General features: G+C 36.1%; 1 protein-coding gene across 2 annotated transcripts in view; it reads right to left on the reverse strand.

Moving 5' to 3' along the window:
* Nucleotides 1–2102: 2102 nt before the first annotated feature.
* Nucleotides 2103–20983, reverse strand: part of LMBRD1 (LMBR1 domain containing 1) — a 65502-nt gene continuing 46621 nt past the window's right edge. For both annotated transcript variants that reach the window (XM_030267384.4, XM_030267383.4), the window contains exons 11-16: nucleotides 20862–20964; nucleotides 19670–19774; nucleotides 19087–19236; nucleotides 13411–13486; nucleotides 3261–3352; nucleotides 2103–3101 (exon numbers count right to left, since the gene is read on the reverse strand). In XM_030267384.4, coding sequence (XP_030123244.1) covers nucleotides 2982–3101; nucleotides 3261–3352; nucleotides 13411–13486; nucleotides 19087–19236; nucleotides 19670–19774; nucleotides 20862–20964 — 646 coding nt within the window. In that variant the 3' untranslated portion in view covers nucleotides 2103–2981. The remainder of the gene's footprint in view (nucleotides 3102–3260; nucleotides 3353–13410; nucleotides 13487–19086; nucleotides 19237–19669; nucleotides 19775–20861; nucleotides 20965–20983) is intronic.

A 20983-nucleotide genomic window follows, 5' to 3' on the forward strand; every position in this document is an offset into this window, starting at 1 on the left:
TTGCTTGCAAGGTAGAACACTATTGTAACATGTCTGCAAAGTTTAAATTAGCTCCCAAAACTGCAGAAAACCGGACTACCATTTCATATTTAACAGCTAAATGAGGTGAGATGTGCTGCTACAGCGGCACTGTAATTTTGTGGATGAAAAGTAATTAATTGTTCTAACCGCAAGCATTTAAGACTGCACAAGAGACAACTAGGATGAAAATATACTGGAAGTTCTTGAAAGTTCCTGCAAGTATTGATCAAAGCCAAGTATTTTAAGTCACAGCTGTCTTAAACTTCACTGCTAGTTTTCTTGACTTGGTGATAATGGATGCAGAAAAACAGTCAGAGTTCACACAGTAAACTTCTAGTTTAACACCTCTAGTAAAACACCTCTAGTTCATTTTAAAGGCACAGTACAGCTAAAGTCATCAAGTTTCCATCATATGAAATATTTAGAAATGAATTCTTGAGTGCATATTCATTACAATTACATTAGTGCATGGAAAATCTTTTAAAACCTTGTCAGTCAAATGGTTCATTGAACTCCTGAAAAATTTTAGTAAGGATATGTCAGGTGATTAATAATTTTGATTATGAATGCTGGCAGTTATTTACTGCTTCTATGACAGAAGGTGACAGCAAGATGTCTGAAGTAACTTTTGAACTCTTCTAGAGAAGCCTGCTTCTTGATAATTGCAATTAACAATGGTCTGCTTATAAATCTGATTAATACCCGGATTAAAAAAACCTGGTACTTAGTGAGTCCTCCAATTAAAAAGACAAAGTCACCATTTCAAAAGCAGATTGTTGTATTACTGCGTATATATTATTTAGACAGGAAACAGAACTGGACTGGGGAGAAATGAATTGAAATTAAGGAAATGCTAGAAACAGGAGAGACCTATAACAAAATGTACCTAGGCACTGGCCAGGCATCTTGGCCAGTGATCCTCTAGGCCTGTACACAGCACAAAGCAACTGCACGGCACCTTCCCAACAATCTTCCACAGATGAGCAGGGATTTCCCCAGGGCAAAGTTAGGGCAAAACAGATGTAACTTTGTAAAACTGTGTTACAAACAAACCTGTAAGAAGGAAGTGACAATTTTTGGTTAAAACTGGAGATGACAAATTAATAAAGCCCACAAAGAAAGGAGGACATCTGAGCCGTTTATTTAAATTAGCTCATATAAGTTTTCCACCAGGGCATCTGCAAGAAAGTATACTCCAAGTTCTTGCTATGCTCTGGATGCAACTTCCAGACAGTCAACATCACATTCTACCTTCTGTTTGAACTACTTGAACTTCTTGTAACTAATTCCTTGCAAGTTTCCCCAGTTGTCATGTTTAAATAATATTCAGCTAATTCTAGTCAGACAGCTAGTCAAATTTCAGTATGTACTCTCAGTGTTTGAATACATTTCTCTTTCAAATGACACATTACTAGCAAACAGATTGATAGATATCAGCTGAGCAGACCTGACTGCATATTTTCAGCTTATGAGCCACCTACAACAGCAAGAGATGGACTCGATGATCCATATGCATCCCCCCTTCCAACGCAGCTTATTCTGTGTGTGATTCTTCCACATTGCCACATCAATATTCGTATTACTGGAGCAGTTGGCACAGAAGGCTTGTTAAAAGACATCAGGGTTTTTTGTTCCTATAGTCCAAACACCAGTTCCCTGTGTTCCTGCATGAACTACACAACTCACCTAAGACCTCCTCCAATCCTGAAACTAAATTAGAATTCAGAAGTTCCTGAGAGCCTGCTGTTCTGAAATACTGCAGAAATAGGCAGATTGTTCTTGAAATAACTTTAGTGTTTGCAAACATGAAAGTAGGATATAATATAATTAAATACCCTACATTCTAAAAGCCATTTAACAATTAGTCTTATTAAAAAGACTACCTAATAACCTTTCCATGTGCTTGCATAGACTATAATGTCCCTCAGGTAGCAAGCTTCAAAACCCTGTCCTTGTAAATATCTTCTCTTTCAGAGTCTGTCAAAGGATATATGAAGATTTTTTTCATCCTTAGAAATATAGCTCAGTAACTATATAGCTAAAATAGGATTAATTTACAAAGACAACACAAATGACAAAAATATTTCTGAACTGTTTATATAAACATATTGGTTTGTAAACAAATTGACAATATTTACTTTAAATACTGAAAGAACTTCAAACTAGACAATTTGCATTGAAGAGAAAAATAAGTTAAAAATTAACCACATCTTAATTATTCCATTAGTTATGACTAGATCAGGCACCTGGAAGTTTCAGAACAGAACTGTACTAAGACACTGCAACAGTGCTGAATATGGTAATTTCATTATGATTTCCTTGGAGAGAGCAAAAGCCACCTCATAGTTACCTGAGGATTTCCATGGTAACGTAGTTGAGATCACAGTATGAAAATTACTTATTTTTCACAGACTGGAAACTCACCATTTAAATTATATTTTTGGCATACTTTAATGGACAGTCTCTTGTTAGCTCTAGCTTTATATAGAAATACCAGCAAAACAAATGCAAAAGTTAAGTCAAGTCCATCTAAGAGTGTAAACTTCATCCAAATCTTTCCTGCACTATTTGCAGTGTTTTGCAGGATTTTAGTTGTATTTATGAATAAAAAAGTCCTACAAGTTAAACATGAAAGTATTTAAGAAAATCTAAAAAAAAAGAAAAAGAAAAGCATTGTGAGTTATGAAATAGTTACAACAGTTCATCAAATTATACATCAGAAGTTTACACATATGGTTAATCATAAAACAGTATTTTCTATACATTAAAGTTAGCTTCAACATTTGTTCTCATTTAACAGTGATACTCAAAGTGATATTCAGGTTTTTTTATCCCTTTAAGTGAGTACACCCATTTCTTTTATTTTTACAGGTGCAAAGATGCTTGTCTGGATATGAGCTCCACATAGGCATGACTCTCAACATAATTTTACATTTTTTCATCTTGAAGGCAAAAGGCTGTCAATGGTAATACATAGACAGTTCATCATCACTCATATCTGAATCATCATCATCTACTTCACCTTCAATGACTGATTTCTTGCCTTTGCAGCATGAAACAATTAATCCAATTAAAAAGACCTGCAAATTTAAAGTAGAAAGTGGTACTGTTATTCAATTCAGTGGCATATAAGGGCTATATAAGTAAACAAATTGTAGTGTGGGGATGCAAATGATGCAATGACAACTACTATAAATTACCCAACTCAATTCAGAGATCTCCGAAATGCAAATACTTACTGCAATGAACGCCCAGTTCCCAAAGTAATAGGCTGCACTGAAGAACCAAAATTTATGAAGAAAGAGGTACGTCCGAGTGACAATACACTGATCTAAATTGAAAGGAAATAGTACTGATTAATGCAGAAAAAAAAAATCAGCTAAATACCATATAGTAGGGTAATATTTTAGCAATATTTAACTCTGCAGAACAATTATACTCTATTACATCTAATTTACTCTCCAAGAAGAAGGAGAAGAATTTACTCTACTACCAAGAAGGTATACAAAAGGGACACTTGTTATGGGAGAGTGACTGTGACAGGTAACACAAAGCTACAAGTTACATATGTAACCCTATTACTACTGGGAACAATTTCTCAAGCAGGTGTGTAAATTATTAACTAGAATCTGTCCAAAAGGGAACTCATTTCCCATTTGATATAAACCACAGCCATACAAAGCAGGTTCTGGATTAAAACACACATTTCAGGATTACAAAAAACTGTGTACTGGGCCTTCTGCAACCCAGATAACAGAAGCCTTATTTGTACACAAGACCTGACCATACTGGTTAAACCTTAATCCTCTAACAAGAATATTGAAGTAGGATTTTCTGATGTGACTGTATTTTTCTTCATTTCTAACTAGTAGATTTTTAAATTAAGAATCAAATTTCCAAGGAACTTTCAACATGCAGATAGAGAGCGTAAAGGCTTGTATAGAACACTGAACCTGTGGCATTCAAGGGGTCAGGCTAGAGGACAGCCAGCAGGACACACGAGCCAGTTCATTAATCCCTCAAATGCAAGGAAGGGCATGCGCCAAGTTCATGCTAAGGTAAAATATTATTTCCTGGTTGGTCTTTTTGGTTTTTTATACTATGCTTCAAATCCCACCTAAAGCCCACTTCAGAGCAGGAACTGGTGTGCAAACATGTTGAACACCAGAGAAAGTAAGCAACCCAGAAACTGCCTGTTTGTCCCTCAGTTGGGACCCCAGGTTTGGAAATATTCCCCAGGTGCAGTTGAAATAAAGATCTCCTGCCTCCTAAAGCTGTGAGTGATACACTATTTACATAGTTACATAGCTCACTTTTAGCAGCCATCTAAGTAAGAAATGCTGGTGAAGTGAAGCTACTTCAGAACTGCTGATAATATATCAGATAATATTGTCAATACCATCTGCAGCTCTCCAGCTGGTTATTTGAATTAAAAAACAACTAAAAGACTTTCAGATGGCACTTTATAATAATTTGATTAAATAGACGATGATAAATATTTTGGAATAGCTTGACCTTGTGAGAATATTTCTATGCAACGTTACAAGAGCAGATAACTAAATTTTAGCTATTGTTTCTGAACAAATGTTACTTAATAGGCTGACATGACATTATTCATCAACTGATTCTTCCATATGACTCAATTTAGAATGAGTTATAATGAACAGCCTGAATTAAGATAGCTACTTGCTATCCAGAATGATCAATGTGAATATTAGATGTATCTTGATCATGTGGAACAAAAGTACACATGGAAAGCTACCAAGCCTTCAACAGACACCTGCCACCATTTAAAAAATACAACGTATTCTATGTATCAAGGAGCAAAGCTAAACAGCCAGGATTCAAAACAAACAGTTTTTAAAATAAAGAATGACAAGTACTAATAGTCATTACTACCAGAAGAGTCAACTATTTTTTGAATCCACTGATGAAGTTTTTCATTATGGTAAGAAATAGTTACAGTTAATGTACTATTTTCAAATTTAGGCTTCTTCCAGGAAGTGAATTAACTACTTTATGATGAATTACAATGATAATTCAGTTCAAACCCAAATATTAAAGCCTAAAACATGATTTTGTGCACTGAAAACTCAAATTATGAGAACTTATTGGTGAAGACTGTTTTTTATGCAGCTAAAAACACAGTGATCTTTCACAAAAGCACATAGAAGGAAATAGTTTCTTAGGGAAGAGTCACAAATTGTTGTGAACAATGTAATTTATAAGCACTGGCATTATTTGAAAGTCAATACTGTACACTTGTTTTACCTCTTCATTAATCAACTAGACAATGAAACAGATTATACCCTCTGCACATCCATAGATCAAACTGGGGAGAAATAAAGAGCAGAGGTCCAACACACTAGATGGTCAGATTTAGGAAAGGGTTGTTTTCAAGCCCCTTGAAACAGTCCTCAAAGTTGAACGGAGACAGAAGCCCTGCATCTGGAACAAAGTGGCACCATGCAATAGCACAGGCTCAGGGCTGGCTAGATAAAATTCAACTGTGCAGAAAGTGACCTCATCTCCCAGTAGACAAACAGAACATGTAGCTACCAGTGTTCATCTAGAACTCAGAAATGTAACTGAATATCAGACTTCACTATCTGGAATGCAGGAATTGTGCACAAAACTGATGAGTTCTTCCACTGTGACAAACTGCATGTGCAATGGTGCCATTTTGGGCTGCCCAGTACAAAAGCAGCACTGACTTATTGAAGCAAATCTAGTGGAGAATAACTGCAACAGCTTAGAGCACGCAACTGACAATTAAGATGTGTTCTTTCAGCTTGAAGTAAAGATGTTAGCAGGTGTGTCTTACTGCTGCCTCAGCTATCTAGTGAGAACTTACAAAGTATTGAGATTCCTCCTAGACCTGCATAACAACAGGACAACAGATGACAGAGCTGCAGCAAGAAATACACCTATTAAATAGGAGAGGCAATCAGCATAGGTAAACATTGAAGCAGGCTGTCCCTCAGAAATTCAAAGCTGGATGGATATGAGCAACCTGCTCTACTTGCCCCTTTCTGGGGGGCTGGACCAGACTACCTCTTCAATTCTGTGTGTGCTCAAAATCATTGCATGAAGGTAGATATTGACACCACACAAATCTAAATAACAATGATATTTTTGGATGGAAAACCCCAAAGTGAGAATGTTATCCAAAGACAGATGAAGTCAATGTCCCCCTGTTTCAAGCAGTAACAAAGTTTTACTTCAGATACGCTCAAAACTACTTCTAAAGAAAAAGCTGCATCCTCACTGTGCTTGAACACCTAAGCACTGCAAAATTTCAGACCCTAGAAGTATTGAAGGCATAGCTTCAGGTATTCAAGAATACTTCTTTCATATAGCCTTGCTGCCAATGAATCAAAACCTGCATTGCAAAAAGCAGCTGCTGTTTGAAGCTTCTAGGTATGGCTTTGGTGACAGACCAACTTGTTGAGACAACGCAAGCTTCAGGAGTTTCTACAGGAGGATATTAACAGGTACATTAAAATTTTCCCCATTTTGTACCTATCATCTCACAATTTAACATCTTGGTCAATATTTCATAGTGTTCAGGTTACTCCAGTGCCTCCAAAGTCCACAGAAGTTTATGTTAAAAATTCTATTTCACATATCACTTCCACATTTCTCTGGAAACAGATTTGTGGAATAGCAGCAACAGTTGTCCCAGCCACAAATAAAGGATTTTTTTTCTTTTCTTGTTGGCTAAACAGCAAGAAGTGACTACATTCTTAATTGCCCCTTAGTCATTAGTTTCTACAAGTGTTTTTTAATATAGTATCTGAACATATCCCCACTTACTCCATATTCTTCTCTGATGTGATATATATATATATACACACACACACCTACATATACACACAGAATTAACAGTAGCCTCATTCAGCTGTTGAGCCTGTCTTTGCACAGGACAATCCAGCCCCTCCACTGCTGCTACTTCTCTGGTTTCACAAGCTAAAATTAATCACCTAAACAAAGCTTTTACAACTTTTGGGTTGTGACATTCCATACCAGTTATCTTTCTCTTACCTAACTTCTCCCAGAAACTGCTTAAATTTCAATTCATCGCTCATTCAACTTTCACAATAATGCAAGCATTAAACAGCTTCAGCACCACTTGCTTCAAGGTTAACTTTGCAATAAAATTATGCCTTTGATCCCTTATCAGACTGAAAAGCATATTGGAACACATACTACTCACATATAGCAGAGATCTGAAAATATTTCCCAACTGGTTGTATGTAGTTACATTAACTCCACAGAGATGTGAATCACTAAGCTTCCAACACTTCAAGCTGACAGCACTTTGAAGTACTACAGAGCACAACAGAAGCATGAGTATCAAATCACTTAGATGTTAAACAGCAGTTTGCAGTTATCTAAAATCTTCTAAAATCTAGGTCTAACATACAAGCAAAAAAAAAAAAAAGCTGCCTGCTATTTCATCCCAGTTATCTGGCTTTGGTGCAGGATTTTTTTTTGCTTAGCTGGAAGTGGTAATGGCACCTAAATTAGACCTGTAGGACACCAAAAGTCTAGCCAGATAAAGTCTAGTCCAAAAAGCTACCTTTTGGAATCAAATCCCAACAAAGGAAAATATTTAGCAGGCTAAAGTAGAACCAGAAACCTGGAAACCAGGAACTAATGAGGAGCCTGGAAAATCTATTTGGGACAAATTATTTAGAAAGCAAACTCTGTTTTTTTCAGTGCTTCAAGCTACAGGTACATTTGGTATGATACTTCTCATGGTCCATCTGCAAATCAAACACAACTTGATATAAAACTAGACAGACAAAAATTATGCAATCAATGTGAATTGGTCTGCTTTTATAACAAATACATCTGATTTTGTAACAAAAAATACAAGACTGAATAACCAATAGATATTTCCAGTTATTTTACAGTACGTGAGCAACTGCAGCAGGCACAAAACTTCTTGATGATAATCACACATTATGAATGTTTATATTAAGTGGCTTGAGAATTTTCAAGTCCCATCAGTGCTAGCAGGGCTTTATAGCATAAGGAGGCTCCCATTAAGATCTTCCAAGATTCTGTGCTGAAAGAAGAAAAAAATCACTAATCGAAGTTTCTTAATGTCAAATAATAAAAATAATGCCCTGTTGAGTGAACTAGGTGTTACATTTTTTCCCCAACAGTCAAATTTAAATGAAGTGACATATAGGAACAGGATTTGCATTTATGTATGAATGAAGGATTTAGTTGTAGAAAGAAGGTTCTGGATCTTACAACTACAAACAAACTTTAGCTAAACATAGCAAAAGTTTTCACTACTTCCCTCTATACGTTCAGAGAGCCTCAGTCCTTTTTTGGCCATTTTAGATTTGGAGTTCATCCTAGCACAGTTATGGCAAAATAATGCAAAATTTCACCCAGCTCTAAAGTTTCTATTTCACTTTGGTTACAGCAATTCTGGATTCTGTGAGGGTGCCAAGATCCACATGTATTAACTAGGTGAAGAACATTTAAGGAGATTTGAAGAACTAAACCTGATAATCCCATTTTTTATAAGTTTAAAGGATGACTTGATTTTAATGTTTATTAAGTAACCTTAAGTGAGGAAAATACTAATGCTACAAGTCCATGTATAAAGTGAAAAGGTACAGCATTAGCCAAAAGCTAAATCTGAAGCCACTTTAATTCCAAAGAGATAATGCCCAGTTTCTGCAGGGAAGCAATAAACCACTGGATCAGCCTGCTGATGGAAAGAGTATTCTCAGTGCTTTTGTTGAAAGTAGAAATCCTTTGAAAGATTGTGTACAACTCAAGTTAATTACACGCACTGGCCACATGGGTTTAAGAACAAACCTTAATGGTACTTCACACCTTCGAATTGCCACTTAAAACTTGAAGGTCTTCAAGAGGCATTTTCTGAGTCTCCCTTTTGAAAACCTTATTTTAAAGTAACTAGAGGCAGACAATTACTTTAAAGATATAGCCAGTGATAAACATCAAAGGTAACACTCTAGGGAAGAACAGAGATGTAAAACTCTACAAAGAAAGCAGTAGACAGCATAACCTACTATTTTCATTCTTATCAAAACCTCCTCCTTTGGGAAAAATAATTGTGGGAATTGACATATCTAGACCTGCAAATCAACGAACAATGTATTGCTAAAAAGATACTTACAGCACTCTTAGCTGTTCATATTGTTGACAGGTGCCAAACAGGGCTTTCTGTGCTCAGACAAGCACCACTGTGCTTATCTATATGGAGTTCTTATGGTTATAGAGGACTTCAAAAGTTTTAAGTATAGATTCAGGGTAAAGTACTAGTGAGGTCATTCACAAAGCAACAGGAAAATGGAACATACCCACTAAAACCCTTACTTTATGTTAAGCATTTTATATCTTTTCAAATTAATTAATTTAAAATAATAGTTTGGAAGTGATAACCTACAGTCATACATCTCTTCATACAAAATTATTAATACTGAGGGTTCTGAGCAACTTGCTTGTGGTTTCCCTTTGCATGTCTCCTGCATTTCTCTAGAAGAGAAACAGAATATGCTCCTGTTTTGGCATTTGTATTTGGGCCTCCTTTCCAGGTTGAGTAATGTCTGTATCTAGTCTTTATTCAAGCAAAAATAAAGCCTGAGGTCCTGAACATTTTGACTTCTAGCTAGTAAGTGTGTCTTAGAAGGTGGCATGGATGAAGTAATTTCAAAGCTTTAGAAATGAGATTATTTTTTTCTTTCTCACTTCACATGTAGTTCCAAGTCAGCACAAGTCTATGAAAAAGGCCTAGCAGGAAGACTTTACCCAGCATGTAAGAGGCCTTGGGCAAAGGCTCGTTTCCTCAATGAAGGAAAAGAATCCAAGGGGGATTCAGAGCAAGTTATGCCTTTAAAGTGAGTAATGCTTTTAAACTAGATCTTTTAATCTAGAAAGAGGCAGATAGTGTTTATCAGATCTCATAGTTCAGGCTTGCAGCTGAGTCATTGCTCATCTACATTAAATCCCATTAACCTGTTAAGCTAAAACTATACCAAGTTTTCAACACAGTAGTCCTGCTGCAAGAGTTTTAATCAAATAATTTAACTTCTTTGTTTTACCTTGTACTCAGCTGAATTGTGGACCCAACATTTCAGCTGTCATTAGCCTTGAAAATAGTCATCAAATGATATTTTTGCCCAACTCTATTGAACACTGAAAACTAAAGCTTGTTTTGCCTATAACAAATAACTTGTAACAAAAATAACTTGCTGCCCCCAAAAGACCACTTAAAAAGCCTTTTAAGTTAACTAGAACACAAACCTTTTGTGCAAGATGTTTAATTAAAAAAAGGTATTTTGACTTAAAAGATGTACCCTGCTGTATTATTTTTTGTCTTCTATTCTGTTTCATGTAGTTACACTATTATGGCCCTTATCTGAGTATGAAACAGATTTACCTCCTGCATATCAGGAGTAAACAGAAACAAGCTTTGCTGAATGAAAGCAGATAACAATGCTACAATAGATATATATAACTATAAATACTCAAGAATGTGTTTTCTGTAAGACTGCATTTTAACTGCCTTGTGTTTCTCCAGGAAGTGAAATTGTCCTTTGGACCAAACAACATTCGTTTGAAACAAATCTATAGGAAACACTGCCCAATGCAGCCTGAAGTATTCGCTACAGCTTGATCAGGTCTCTTCTACCATCTAAGAAAGAAAAAAATTAATTTACTTAGTAACAGGAAATAGAGATATCTCCCAACATCTGAGCATTCAATAAGACAGCAGATGGCTATAAGCTTATCTATCAGCACAGCCATTAAAAGGTCATTGCTTGTTTTATGTTTAAGGAAAAACACCTGTTAGAATTAAATCAGTTTAAGTGGAACAAAATTAATCGAGGAGACAAATCAGTGCTTGCATTCAGTTACAGTTCACTGTTCACACAAAACCCTAGTACCAAAGAAGGCAATTCAAATTGCAAGTACTTGACCAACCTTCCTTTATTTTAGTTATTTGCATCTATTTTTGCCCATGTCTAATAGCCTTAAAAACAAGAGAAATTGTATTTAAATGTTTAGTTCCTACCTTTGAAATAAATCTGACTTGTCAAGATGCTCTGTCTGATCACAGAAAAGAGTAGCATCTACTTCTCATTAGTTTTGTTACCAGCTGTTAAAAATTGCAGGTATTCCAACGTAAGGATTACATCTCCAGTTTCTAAAACTGACTGGATTAAACAATCATTGAAGTGTTTTCACTGATGCACCTTTTCTTTTAAGTTGATTGTTACAAAACAATCTTCTTTCAGTTATAGAAACACATGAATGGCCTGAATGTATTATCTACTGTTAACACAACTCCACTTAAGCCTTTTGATCACATTGATATTCACATTTTAGAAATATCCATCCATCCATATTCTACTTATACTAGCTCAGCACAGGACAGCATCTCAATCTCTTCTCCACCCCTTTGCTATTAAGAAAGGAGACTGCGATTCAGAGATAGCCACTGCAACAACGTGATGATGACAAACCACAGCCGTCATTAAACAGACCAACTTGTGTTCAACCCATCAGAAGACTCGTTTTAAGCATCAGCATATTGTTTCCATAAGAAAAATACAGAAAATCATGTAAAGTAGCAAACTGAGGAAATCGAACTATTTTAATTCTCTCACAAAGGTCAAGCTAACCAGCTTATCAATGCCAGTGAGCTTTCAGCAGATACTGGCCAAGTCAAGAAGCTGCTTACAAGAAAAAAAGATCTGTACAATTTGGACAAAAGTGATCTCATTTTTTAAAGGCAACACATTTGCTCTTCTACATTTTGCCAGAGTTTCTATTTTTAATCACAAAAACAGGACAGCTTAAACATTATTTGAACAGTTATATTTGCCAAAATATCTAAATACTTTAAACTGCATTAAGTCTAAAAACAGCCATCAAAAAACAGATTCATGATTTGAAGTATGGGAGAAAATGGGGTAAAAAAAAAAAAAATCACCCTTGGGAAATGCGATGAACCACCAGGAACAACTAACACATACACTAAATTTGAAGTTAAGTATAAATACAAGGGAACTGCCCTGCAGAAGAGACCTGCCTTGACAGACTAGGAACAAAGAACTAATGGTCCAGTTACCTCTACTAGTACAAAAATAAATTAACTTTAATATTTTACAAGAACAAAAGTAGAGAAAAACTGAGTGGCTATTAAGAACTTCAAGAAGCAGTCAAAAACTCAGGTGTTACAGAATACTGATAATAAGAGGAGAACACAGGACAACTATTTATCTTTTCTATGGATTAACTAACACTGTAAAACATTTTCGTAAGGATAGAAATGCACACAGAATACAACTGCTTTTCATACAGAGGAGCTAAATTTGGCCAGAGTAAGAACAATTGAAGGCTTGGCTTCAAAAAAGTCTGGACCATTCTGAAGGCTATAAATTTTATGCTGAGATCAGTGTTAGCAATCAATATGATTGTGACCTTAAAGAGTACTATCAGTATTGCAATGGCTTCTGCGAACTGTGAAAAAACTGTATATGCGCAGAGGGAAAAGTGTAAAGGAAGACTGCAAAAAATAAAACCAGCATGATTTCAGTTAGGTTGGTTTTTTAATGAAACCAGCCTTACTCAAGTTTCATAAAGGAATAAGCAGTAAAAATGTTACTAGTCTCTCTCTCAAAAAGAAAAAAAATCAACACGAAGGCCTGCATAGATGGAAAATCAAGGAACATTCCAGCATTATTTATCTGCTTGCTAGTCACTACTTAACTCCATAATAACCATATTTTCTGCCCAAATAACAGTCAAAAAGGGGGCATTTAGTAATAGCTGAGAAAATTTATCATTTCCTATAATTTCCAGCATAACTCTAAGACAATTAGAGAGAAATACTCTAAGATTTCTAGTTCTACTAGTATTGTTGCTCATAGAAGAGCCCACATTTACATCTCATTAAAAATTATGCAATTCTCTTATCTGTAAGTTTCCACTGAGACTCAAGTTCCATTTGAGAATCTCAAGGTCTGAGAAGCTCAGACCTTTGTTTTCTTGCGTATCTTGACCAAATAGAATACTTGTCTGCATGTCTGTACAATAAACAGACAGACTGAAGTGCACTTTCAATGCTAAACTAATCACCAGCTGGGGCTTATTTTTAAGATCTTCTACATACACATTAAAGCAAATGTGAGATTTTAAAGTTAACTGGAATGCTTTATTACCCATGGTTTCTACTAAAAATGGTTATTACTTCAAATGAATAAAGTAAGCTTTAACTATACATCAAAGCTTCATTTTAGGCAAATGAAAGCCATGAAGACATAGACATAGCTGCTTATCACAGCTGAGCATGCACCTATCACATTGGAAATATAAGGGACAAATTTATCTTACCTTCAGGTGCATCTGCATCACAGTCTTTAGACACAAGTGTCACATTCCTTGGCTGGCCATCAACTGTCTTATTACTCTGCATTATAAATACAGAAAATTAGTACACTAGTCTACCAGAAGTGGTCTTCCATAGACAATAATCATGCAGAAACCAAGCATATTTTCCAGTGAATTAACTTCAAAAAACCTTAAATCTCTTAGACTATTCAAAAGTATTATTTTTGAACAGCATAAACACAGTAAGCTGTGAGCAGTAAAACAAGAACATTCCTAAGTATTATTTCATTAACAAAACAATTAATAGCTTGTGTTCTTTTTGAAGACTTGTGAAAAATATACTTCAGCTCTGGAATGAAAACTTTTAATTGTGCATAAAATTAATTTGAAAATCAACTGTGGTAATGAAGACACCACAGAAGTGTTAGAATTGATAATGATAATGAATACAGTTTACTTCTGGTCTAAAAGCCAGATGGTAGCATGCAACATACTTGGACTGCCAGAATGGAACAAGAAAAATTATGCTTAAGTAAACTATTGAAAACCCAAATGTACCTGCTTAAATGTCCCAAATCTTTGGAAAACTGACCCTTTCAGGGAACATGAACTCTGTGTTCCACATTTTTGAACAATCATTGACTAATTTTAGCAGAGTCCAATGTAAATCCTTTGCACTACAGTGATTTTTAATACCCTAATTTGGTTTAAAGGGTCACATAGCTACTTGTACTTACTTGCACCCTCATGATTTCCTAAACAGAAAATACTCTAAAAAAATCAGTAAGAGTCAACACCTTTTCTTCAGACTGAAAGAAGTTTCTTAAAACATACCAGCAATCAGTACAAGCTGGCACATAAAACCAAGCTCTAACTTCTCTGAGGAAGTTTATCAATACTAAGCAAATTCAGCTTTCACTTTGAACAGTCAAGAGAAACAATTCAGTGTCTATTAAAAAAAAAATAGCAATTTGTACATGCCGTTAATTTTGTTTTGTGCAAGGTCATGAAAGTGCCTTAAAAAATGGATCTAAAATAAATATGACTTAGTCACAGGGATCACAAACAAAACAGAATGCGTAGACAAACAGGGCAAGAACAGAACACATGACATTTCAATCATTTAGTGTATATTTAGCAGTTTCCCATCTCCAGAATGTATTCCACCTGGCTGTCACTATTCCAGCTTACACTGCTCAGTCACACCAAGCATTTCTTTCAAAAGAACAGTATCATACCTTGTAAAATTCTATGGCGCACACCAAAAGCACAAAACAATCACAACATAGCCATTTCAAAGTCTTGTCTTCCTTATCTTCATTCACTTTACTATATTAACAGAATTTTAAACACAATAGCTAGACTTATGGGCTTTCTTTGACAACATCTATGCTTTTTTCCAGGTCTTATATCACTGTTCTCCATGAATATTCCTATAATTTCAGACATTTTTAGTACAAGTATTACCAGAGTAAATCTTCAGTTGTGGTGGCATGTTTTTTATTTGTTTAGTGTCTGTTCACCCCCCCACCCCACTCTCCTCCTCTCCCCAGTTGCCAATCTTCCCTAGCTCATCCCTAACCCCTCCTCTCCAAGATGTCAATCCTCCCTTTCCCTGCCCCTTTCCCCAGAACATTCCCTGTCATTCCTCCCAGCCTCCTCCCCTGCTTCCAGAGCCTTCCCTGTCTATTTAGTGAGGCTCAATACCCTATTGGTTATGTTGTATTACTCCACTCCCCTGTTTTACCTGATAGGTTTATGATATGTTAGTCCTGCCCTAAACTCCTCCCCTGCTATTCCCCTATTGGTTGCTGTTCCTACACCCCTCCTCCTAAGTTCTTGTATAAAGCCTTTGTTTGCCCTGCCCAGAGGGTCTTGGGGCTCACTGAATAAATCCATTTTATTCACCTCCAAGTCCCGTGTCGCCTCCATCTGTCCCCGCGCCAACAGCTGGGACTGCAGAGCTTCACAGGGGGAGCGGCCACCCGTTCTCTTCCCTCGCCGCCCAGCACGCCACCGCTCGGGGCATCGCAGTGAGAGGGTGCTGACCGCGACGCAACATTCAATGTTATCCCATCTACTCCAAAGCTGAAAGCAGGATGCCTCAAGGCCAAGGATGACAAAACTATGGACAGTAACTCAGTATGTGTGCTTCAAGAGCTGAACACATTTTGGACACTTCAGAAAATAGCAAGCTATTACATAAAGGGTTAGGATACAGCCTGTTACACCTACATGATTAGTTTTCTTCTTATGTTAAGGATCAAGAACTTGAAAATATCTGTTTCCACACTTAGCCATCCAAGGGATGATACTTCTGGATTCCTGCTGCTGACAATGGAGACACTCTGGGTCCTGCAATATAGCTCCACTCCCTCAAATTATCTATGGGATGACTGAAGAAAGAAAGTGATCATTGCTGTTCTGGTCCCCAATCAGGGAAAGGTATCCATGTTGCTTACGGCAAGTAGTGGCTTTTTAATTCCTGTCTGGGTCAACCACTGGGTACAAATATCAGCAGGCAGTGGTCTTTCTTTCAGACAAAGGCAAAATAGCCCTTGGCCTTATTGAACAGAAATAGGAATTTACCTCAAGTACAGGCAAAGTTATGCCTTTGCTAGAAAGCCAAGAAGGTGACCTGGACATGGATACAATTATTTCTTTGTGAAAGGTTTTGAAAAGACTCATTGCTGATTAATAAATAAGACAAATTATTCAAGAGGTGAAACTAAGCTACCCTTCATGTCTGAAGAGCTATGAAAGTTGAGCAAATTACTACAGAGGGATTCAGTTGGTATGGGCACAATATCCAGAAGAAATTTTCAAATATTTCCTGCAGACACCACAGCTGAAGACATTTTTGATGAATTTGGGTCACAGGCTTTAAATACACCAGTGCTCAGAGTTCATAAAGCAAGTAGCCCAGGTCTAGTCAATGTAAATTGCCACACAAAAGCTCCACTTTCAAATATATATATTCAGTTAAAAGGAAAAGTTACCAGCACCTTCCAATTAAAAGCTCTTGCCAAGAGTAACAGTTTCCAAAGCAAACAGTCCAAAATTCATATAGGAACCTAACATATCCCATCCATTACTATAGATTGTGATAACAATTTATTTTGACACATTACTAGATTTGGAATTACTGTAGAGCAAAGCAGAGGGGGGAAGTGTTCCTTTTACACAGTCTATGAGCCACTAGACTGTCAAACTGTCATAGATGTTTATCAGTCCATCCATCCACTAATGCTTTCCTGGAATAATGCTCATTTATTGCTTGGTTCTTACACACTGTTGGTTATCAGTGGTGTTATTCTAAAGGATTAAATCAACAACAGTGTGAGAGCACAATGAAAACCTGGCCTGTCAAAGTGAGCTGGTGCATAGGGTTCTCATCATCAGGAAGCTTGCTATGTCTAGTTCACTTGCCTTGCTCCTGGTTATGTTCCTGGATAGTCCTAAATCCATAATCACCAATTCCATAACTCTTAAGAACATCTTCATTAGTAACTCCACAGGAAAATACCTTGCTTCTCTTCATTCCCAAACTCCATCTCTCCTCACTTCAAAATATCAAAATTTAACATCCAATTTCCAAGGTAGTCAGACAGAAAATGCTTCTGGTACATTCTGAAGTACTCAGAAAAGATGTTTTCAGAAAACATTGTACCTATTTGGTATGCCAGAGAAACCCAGATGTAATTTACTAGCATCTTTGCGTCTCATGCTATTTTAACAATAAAACCAGTTTCTACTCAGATTATGTGCTTTAAACACAGCTTTTTGAAATGAGACATAAGCTGAAGACCCAGGATGTCTATCTGGACCAGAACATTTTGTAATCCTTTAAACAGAGAGCTGCAGCTCTACTCAACCATTCCAGCTAATCCGTCTTGCAATGCTGGCCAGGATTATGTTGCAATAGCTGCAAGAATGACAAGAGCCTTCCTACTGCTGTGATCTATTCTCTTGACCCTTTTTCTCAGAAATTATAAATTTATCTTCAGATACTTTTTGTCATAAACATCTAACATACAAGTGTTTGTTAAGTCTCAATCCTTCTGCCTCCCTTAATAGACACACATTTTATTTCATTCATAAAGCAAAACTACATAAAGCTGCTAGCTACAGCTTTTGTTATTTGTTTTTCTCTTCAAATATTCTATGCTATCTACAAACTTTATCACAAAGTTCTAGGTAAACACACCTAAACTGACTTTCATCTTAGTTTCATGCTACTACTACCCTAATTCTGACAAGTTGAGCCAATGCACACCTAAGCATGTTTATTTTCTGTTAGGTATATTTAGCATAAAATCTAATAAAACCCATTACACATTCTAAATACCAAATATTCATATTCCCTACAGTGATTATATTACTGTGCTTGGATTGGTGTCAGGATGACCAATTGCCCATTGCCAGATAATTAAAATGTAAAGACAGCAGTAAAGTAGCATTTGCTGAGAGCTCCACTTCCTGCAGTGACAATCCTATCATACCCACACAGTTAAGTTCTCTAGCCTATTTAACACTACTCCAATTTAAATTTCTCCTTGTAATCCTTTTGGCCCCGAGAATTCTGTATCCACTGTTTAAACTAAGAGAACTGATAATAATACATAGCAAAAATTACTAATTTGTTGCAGCTGAAGGAAGTCAGGTGTTTCATTGTAAAGCAGGTGTGTTCTCCTCCCACAAGAACATCCTCCCAGAGAATTACAGAGATATTCCAAAAGCTCAAAGCAGCATCTAATCAAATCAATCTCATTTAAATCCTTTTTTTCGACCATTCCAGCTCAACTGTTTTGTCTTTGTGACATTTAAACTCAAACAGCACACCAAGGAATCTTGACTTCACTGTGCCTGAATAAGCAACCAGCTCATGACCTGGTTAGCTGTCTACATTTGCAAGATCAGATCCAATGAAGTCTCCCACTGTAAGATACCAGACCTTAATAAACAGCCATCCATGAAACCTCGCAAGATGCTTCTGATATCTAACCTTGAACTTCCCCACAAATACACAGGCTGCCACTCAAACTAAGATGCAATACAAAATTTAATTCTTCAGGTACAGAAGATGAAAGACTTAAAAACTCAAAACCTTGAAATACACAAAAGTGCAATAACAAAAGCAGAGATTAAATTTTAATTGCTTAATTCTGTAGAATATTTTACAGTGCAAGAACTGCATGGAGTTTCATGAAGTTGGACAGTTCAAGGTACCTGAAATGTGATTAATATGCATACACTTAGCTCCAGTCAGTTTATTATTTTCTACTGTACCAAGTTATCTTTGTCATAATAAAAATCATGTGGAACAATACTGATTTCATTTTGCACTCAGCCTTACACATTCAAAATAAATCTCCCTGCAGTCACTCAGCAGCCTAAGCAGACCAGCACAAAATCTAGTGGAAGCTAACAACTGTCTTATCAGAAGGAGTAAAACAAACCTCAGCTTCACACTAAGTCTAGAGATGACCCAGAAATTCATTTGTGTAATACATAGTGAAATCAGTTTCTGGCTTGTGTATTACCAAGAGACCGACTAGTATTTTAAAAACTGCTTATCAAAGTCTCTTAAAAAACTGAAAATACATCTGACTTTCAAGGTTTCTGTAAACAGTACATTTTTAATGCAGAAAATTTAAACACAAAAAAAAAGCATCTCACCTGTACCAGGTATTTCTGGCTTCCATACATTACGTACTGTGGGGCAAGACTGTAAATCATGTAACTTGTATGTAGAACTATCAACAGAAGTATCATACAGAGAAATAAGAGTGCTTGAGGTCGAGTTTTTCCTCGTCTGATTTTATAAAGCTACAATCAGAAAAACAAATATTAACACAATGAAATAGTTATTTTTTCTGAAGGCATTCAAAAACATCTTTAGTTGAAATAACTTTTAATTCTACTGACAGAAAGTGGGAGGTTGCTAAAATTATCTTCTGGCAACTTAATTCCAGTGGTTCAAAGTAGGTTTTCAGGTGTATTTACCTAAATTTCAAAGCACAGCTATTTAACCAAATTAAGTTCTATTTGTATTAATGGCCCAAAAGTCTGATAACTTGGTAAAATGAAACACCTTCCAAAAGCAGTGCAAATGGTACAATAGGCTTTTAACACTCATTAGGCATACAGACAATGCTATTGGCAATACCCCATATTTATGAAGCAATACAAAAAATCTTAAATATATTCAAGAGCACATTTTTTAAATATCTGAGTATTAGAAACTAAACTCTTAAATTACCCTTGTCCAGAAGAACCATATTCCCATATTTCGAATCCCTGCCATTGAAGTGAAGATAAAGTACATAACAATGGTTGTGATAAGAATATAATCAAGTGGAAAAACCTAAAACAAGAACACACATAGTTAAAAAGACAAGGAAAATAGCTCTTCTCCCACTCAAAACTAAGTAGCTTCTACTTCTATAGCTTATATCTGAGGTAGTCAGAGTCCCATTTTAAAGCTTTACATAGCTGACTCCAAATATAGCTAACATAGCTTGCTGCTAATAGAGCTTAGACAATTAGTTTGGAAAAGCATTAAGCATTTTTATTAAGACATGCTTTAATTTTGAAGGGTTATGTGTTTTAGACCAAGAAATACTTATTTTAAATATGCCCACAGAATGACAAGTCCAAAGTGGCAACAATTATTTTAGGACTGCATATTTGTTGACTATTTTTCTGATCATACTGGCATACAAAACTCATATTTACATTAATAAAAGCTTGAGATAATATTGCAGCTGAACACTACTTTTCTCAGTGAACTATGAGCTTAGATGTTCAATAGTTTTTAAAAGCCATGGCGAAGCAATACATTGTGCTGACCCATTATACCAACAATACAGGAATACCTCAACTGGGAGGGGAATAAAGCACTAGCTTAATATTAAAGCTTTCTTTTCCTCAGTTTACTCATCACATACTCAAATTCGTATGTGTACTTGCTGCCTTTCAGCTCCACTGAAATTAACTGATACATGTTTTTCAATGGGTTTGCTTCCAAGACTAATGCCTTACTACAGTATAGCCAATGCTGCATATTTTTCAATGTGTAATATATTAAAAAGTGGGAAGTTACATTTACTTCACTAAAAAGGCCTAAGTTATCCAGAACACCAACTAGAATGTATGTAGAACATGGGACTAAGTTGCTTTTATTCTGTGCACAGTAACTACAACTGCTGTCCATTCTTTGTTGCCACTGTATTCTGATCACATCAAAATCAGTTTCAAGCACCACCTTCCTTGCCCAAACTAAATTGCCTTCACCCAAGATTTTCATATCAGCAACTAGTAACTAAAAATAAAGACGTTGCTTTGCTTTTATTAAACACACATTTAGAAAATGTTTTAATTAATTATTTGAGAAGTTTAAAAGGAAATGGAAGAACATCTTTATATATGTACATCACCACTTCTTTACTTACTCTTTGAAGAACTGGTAAAAGCATATTCAATGGGTTGGTCAGATTAGTTCCCAGAATTATAAATCCTGAGTCAAAGCCAGCTGAATGCAGAGCTTTGTCCAAACTGCAGTAATTAGAAAAAC

This window comes from Taeniopygia guttata, chromosome 3 (assembly GCF_048771995.1).
Source record: "Taeniopygia guttata chromosome 3, bTaeGut7.mat, whole genome shotgun sequence".
NCBI classification, from domain to species: domain Eukaryota; kingdom Metazoa; phylum Chordata; class Aves; order Passeriformes; family Estrildidae; genus Taeniopygia; species Taeniopygia guttata.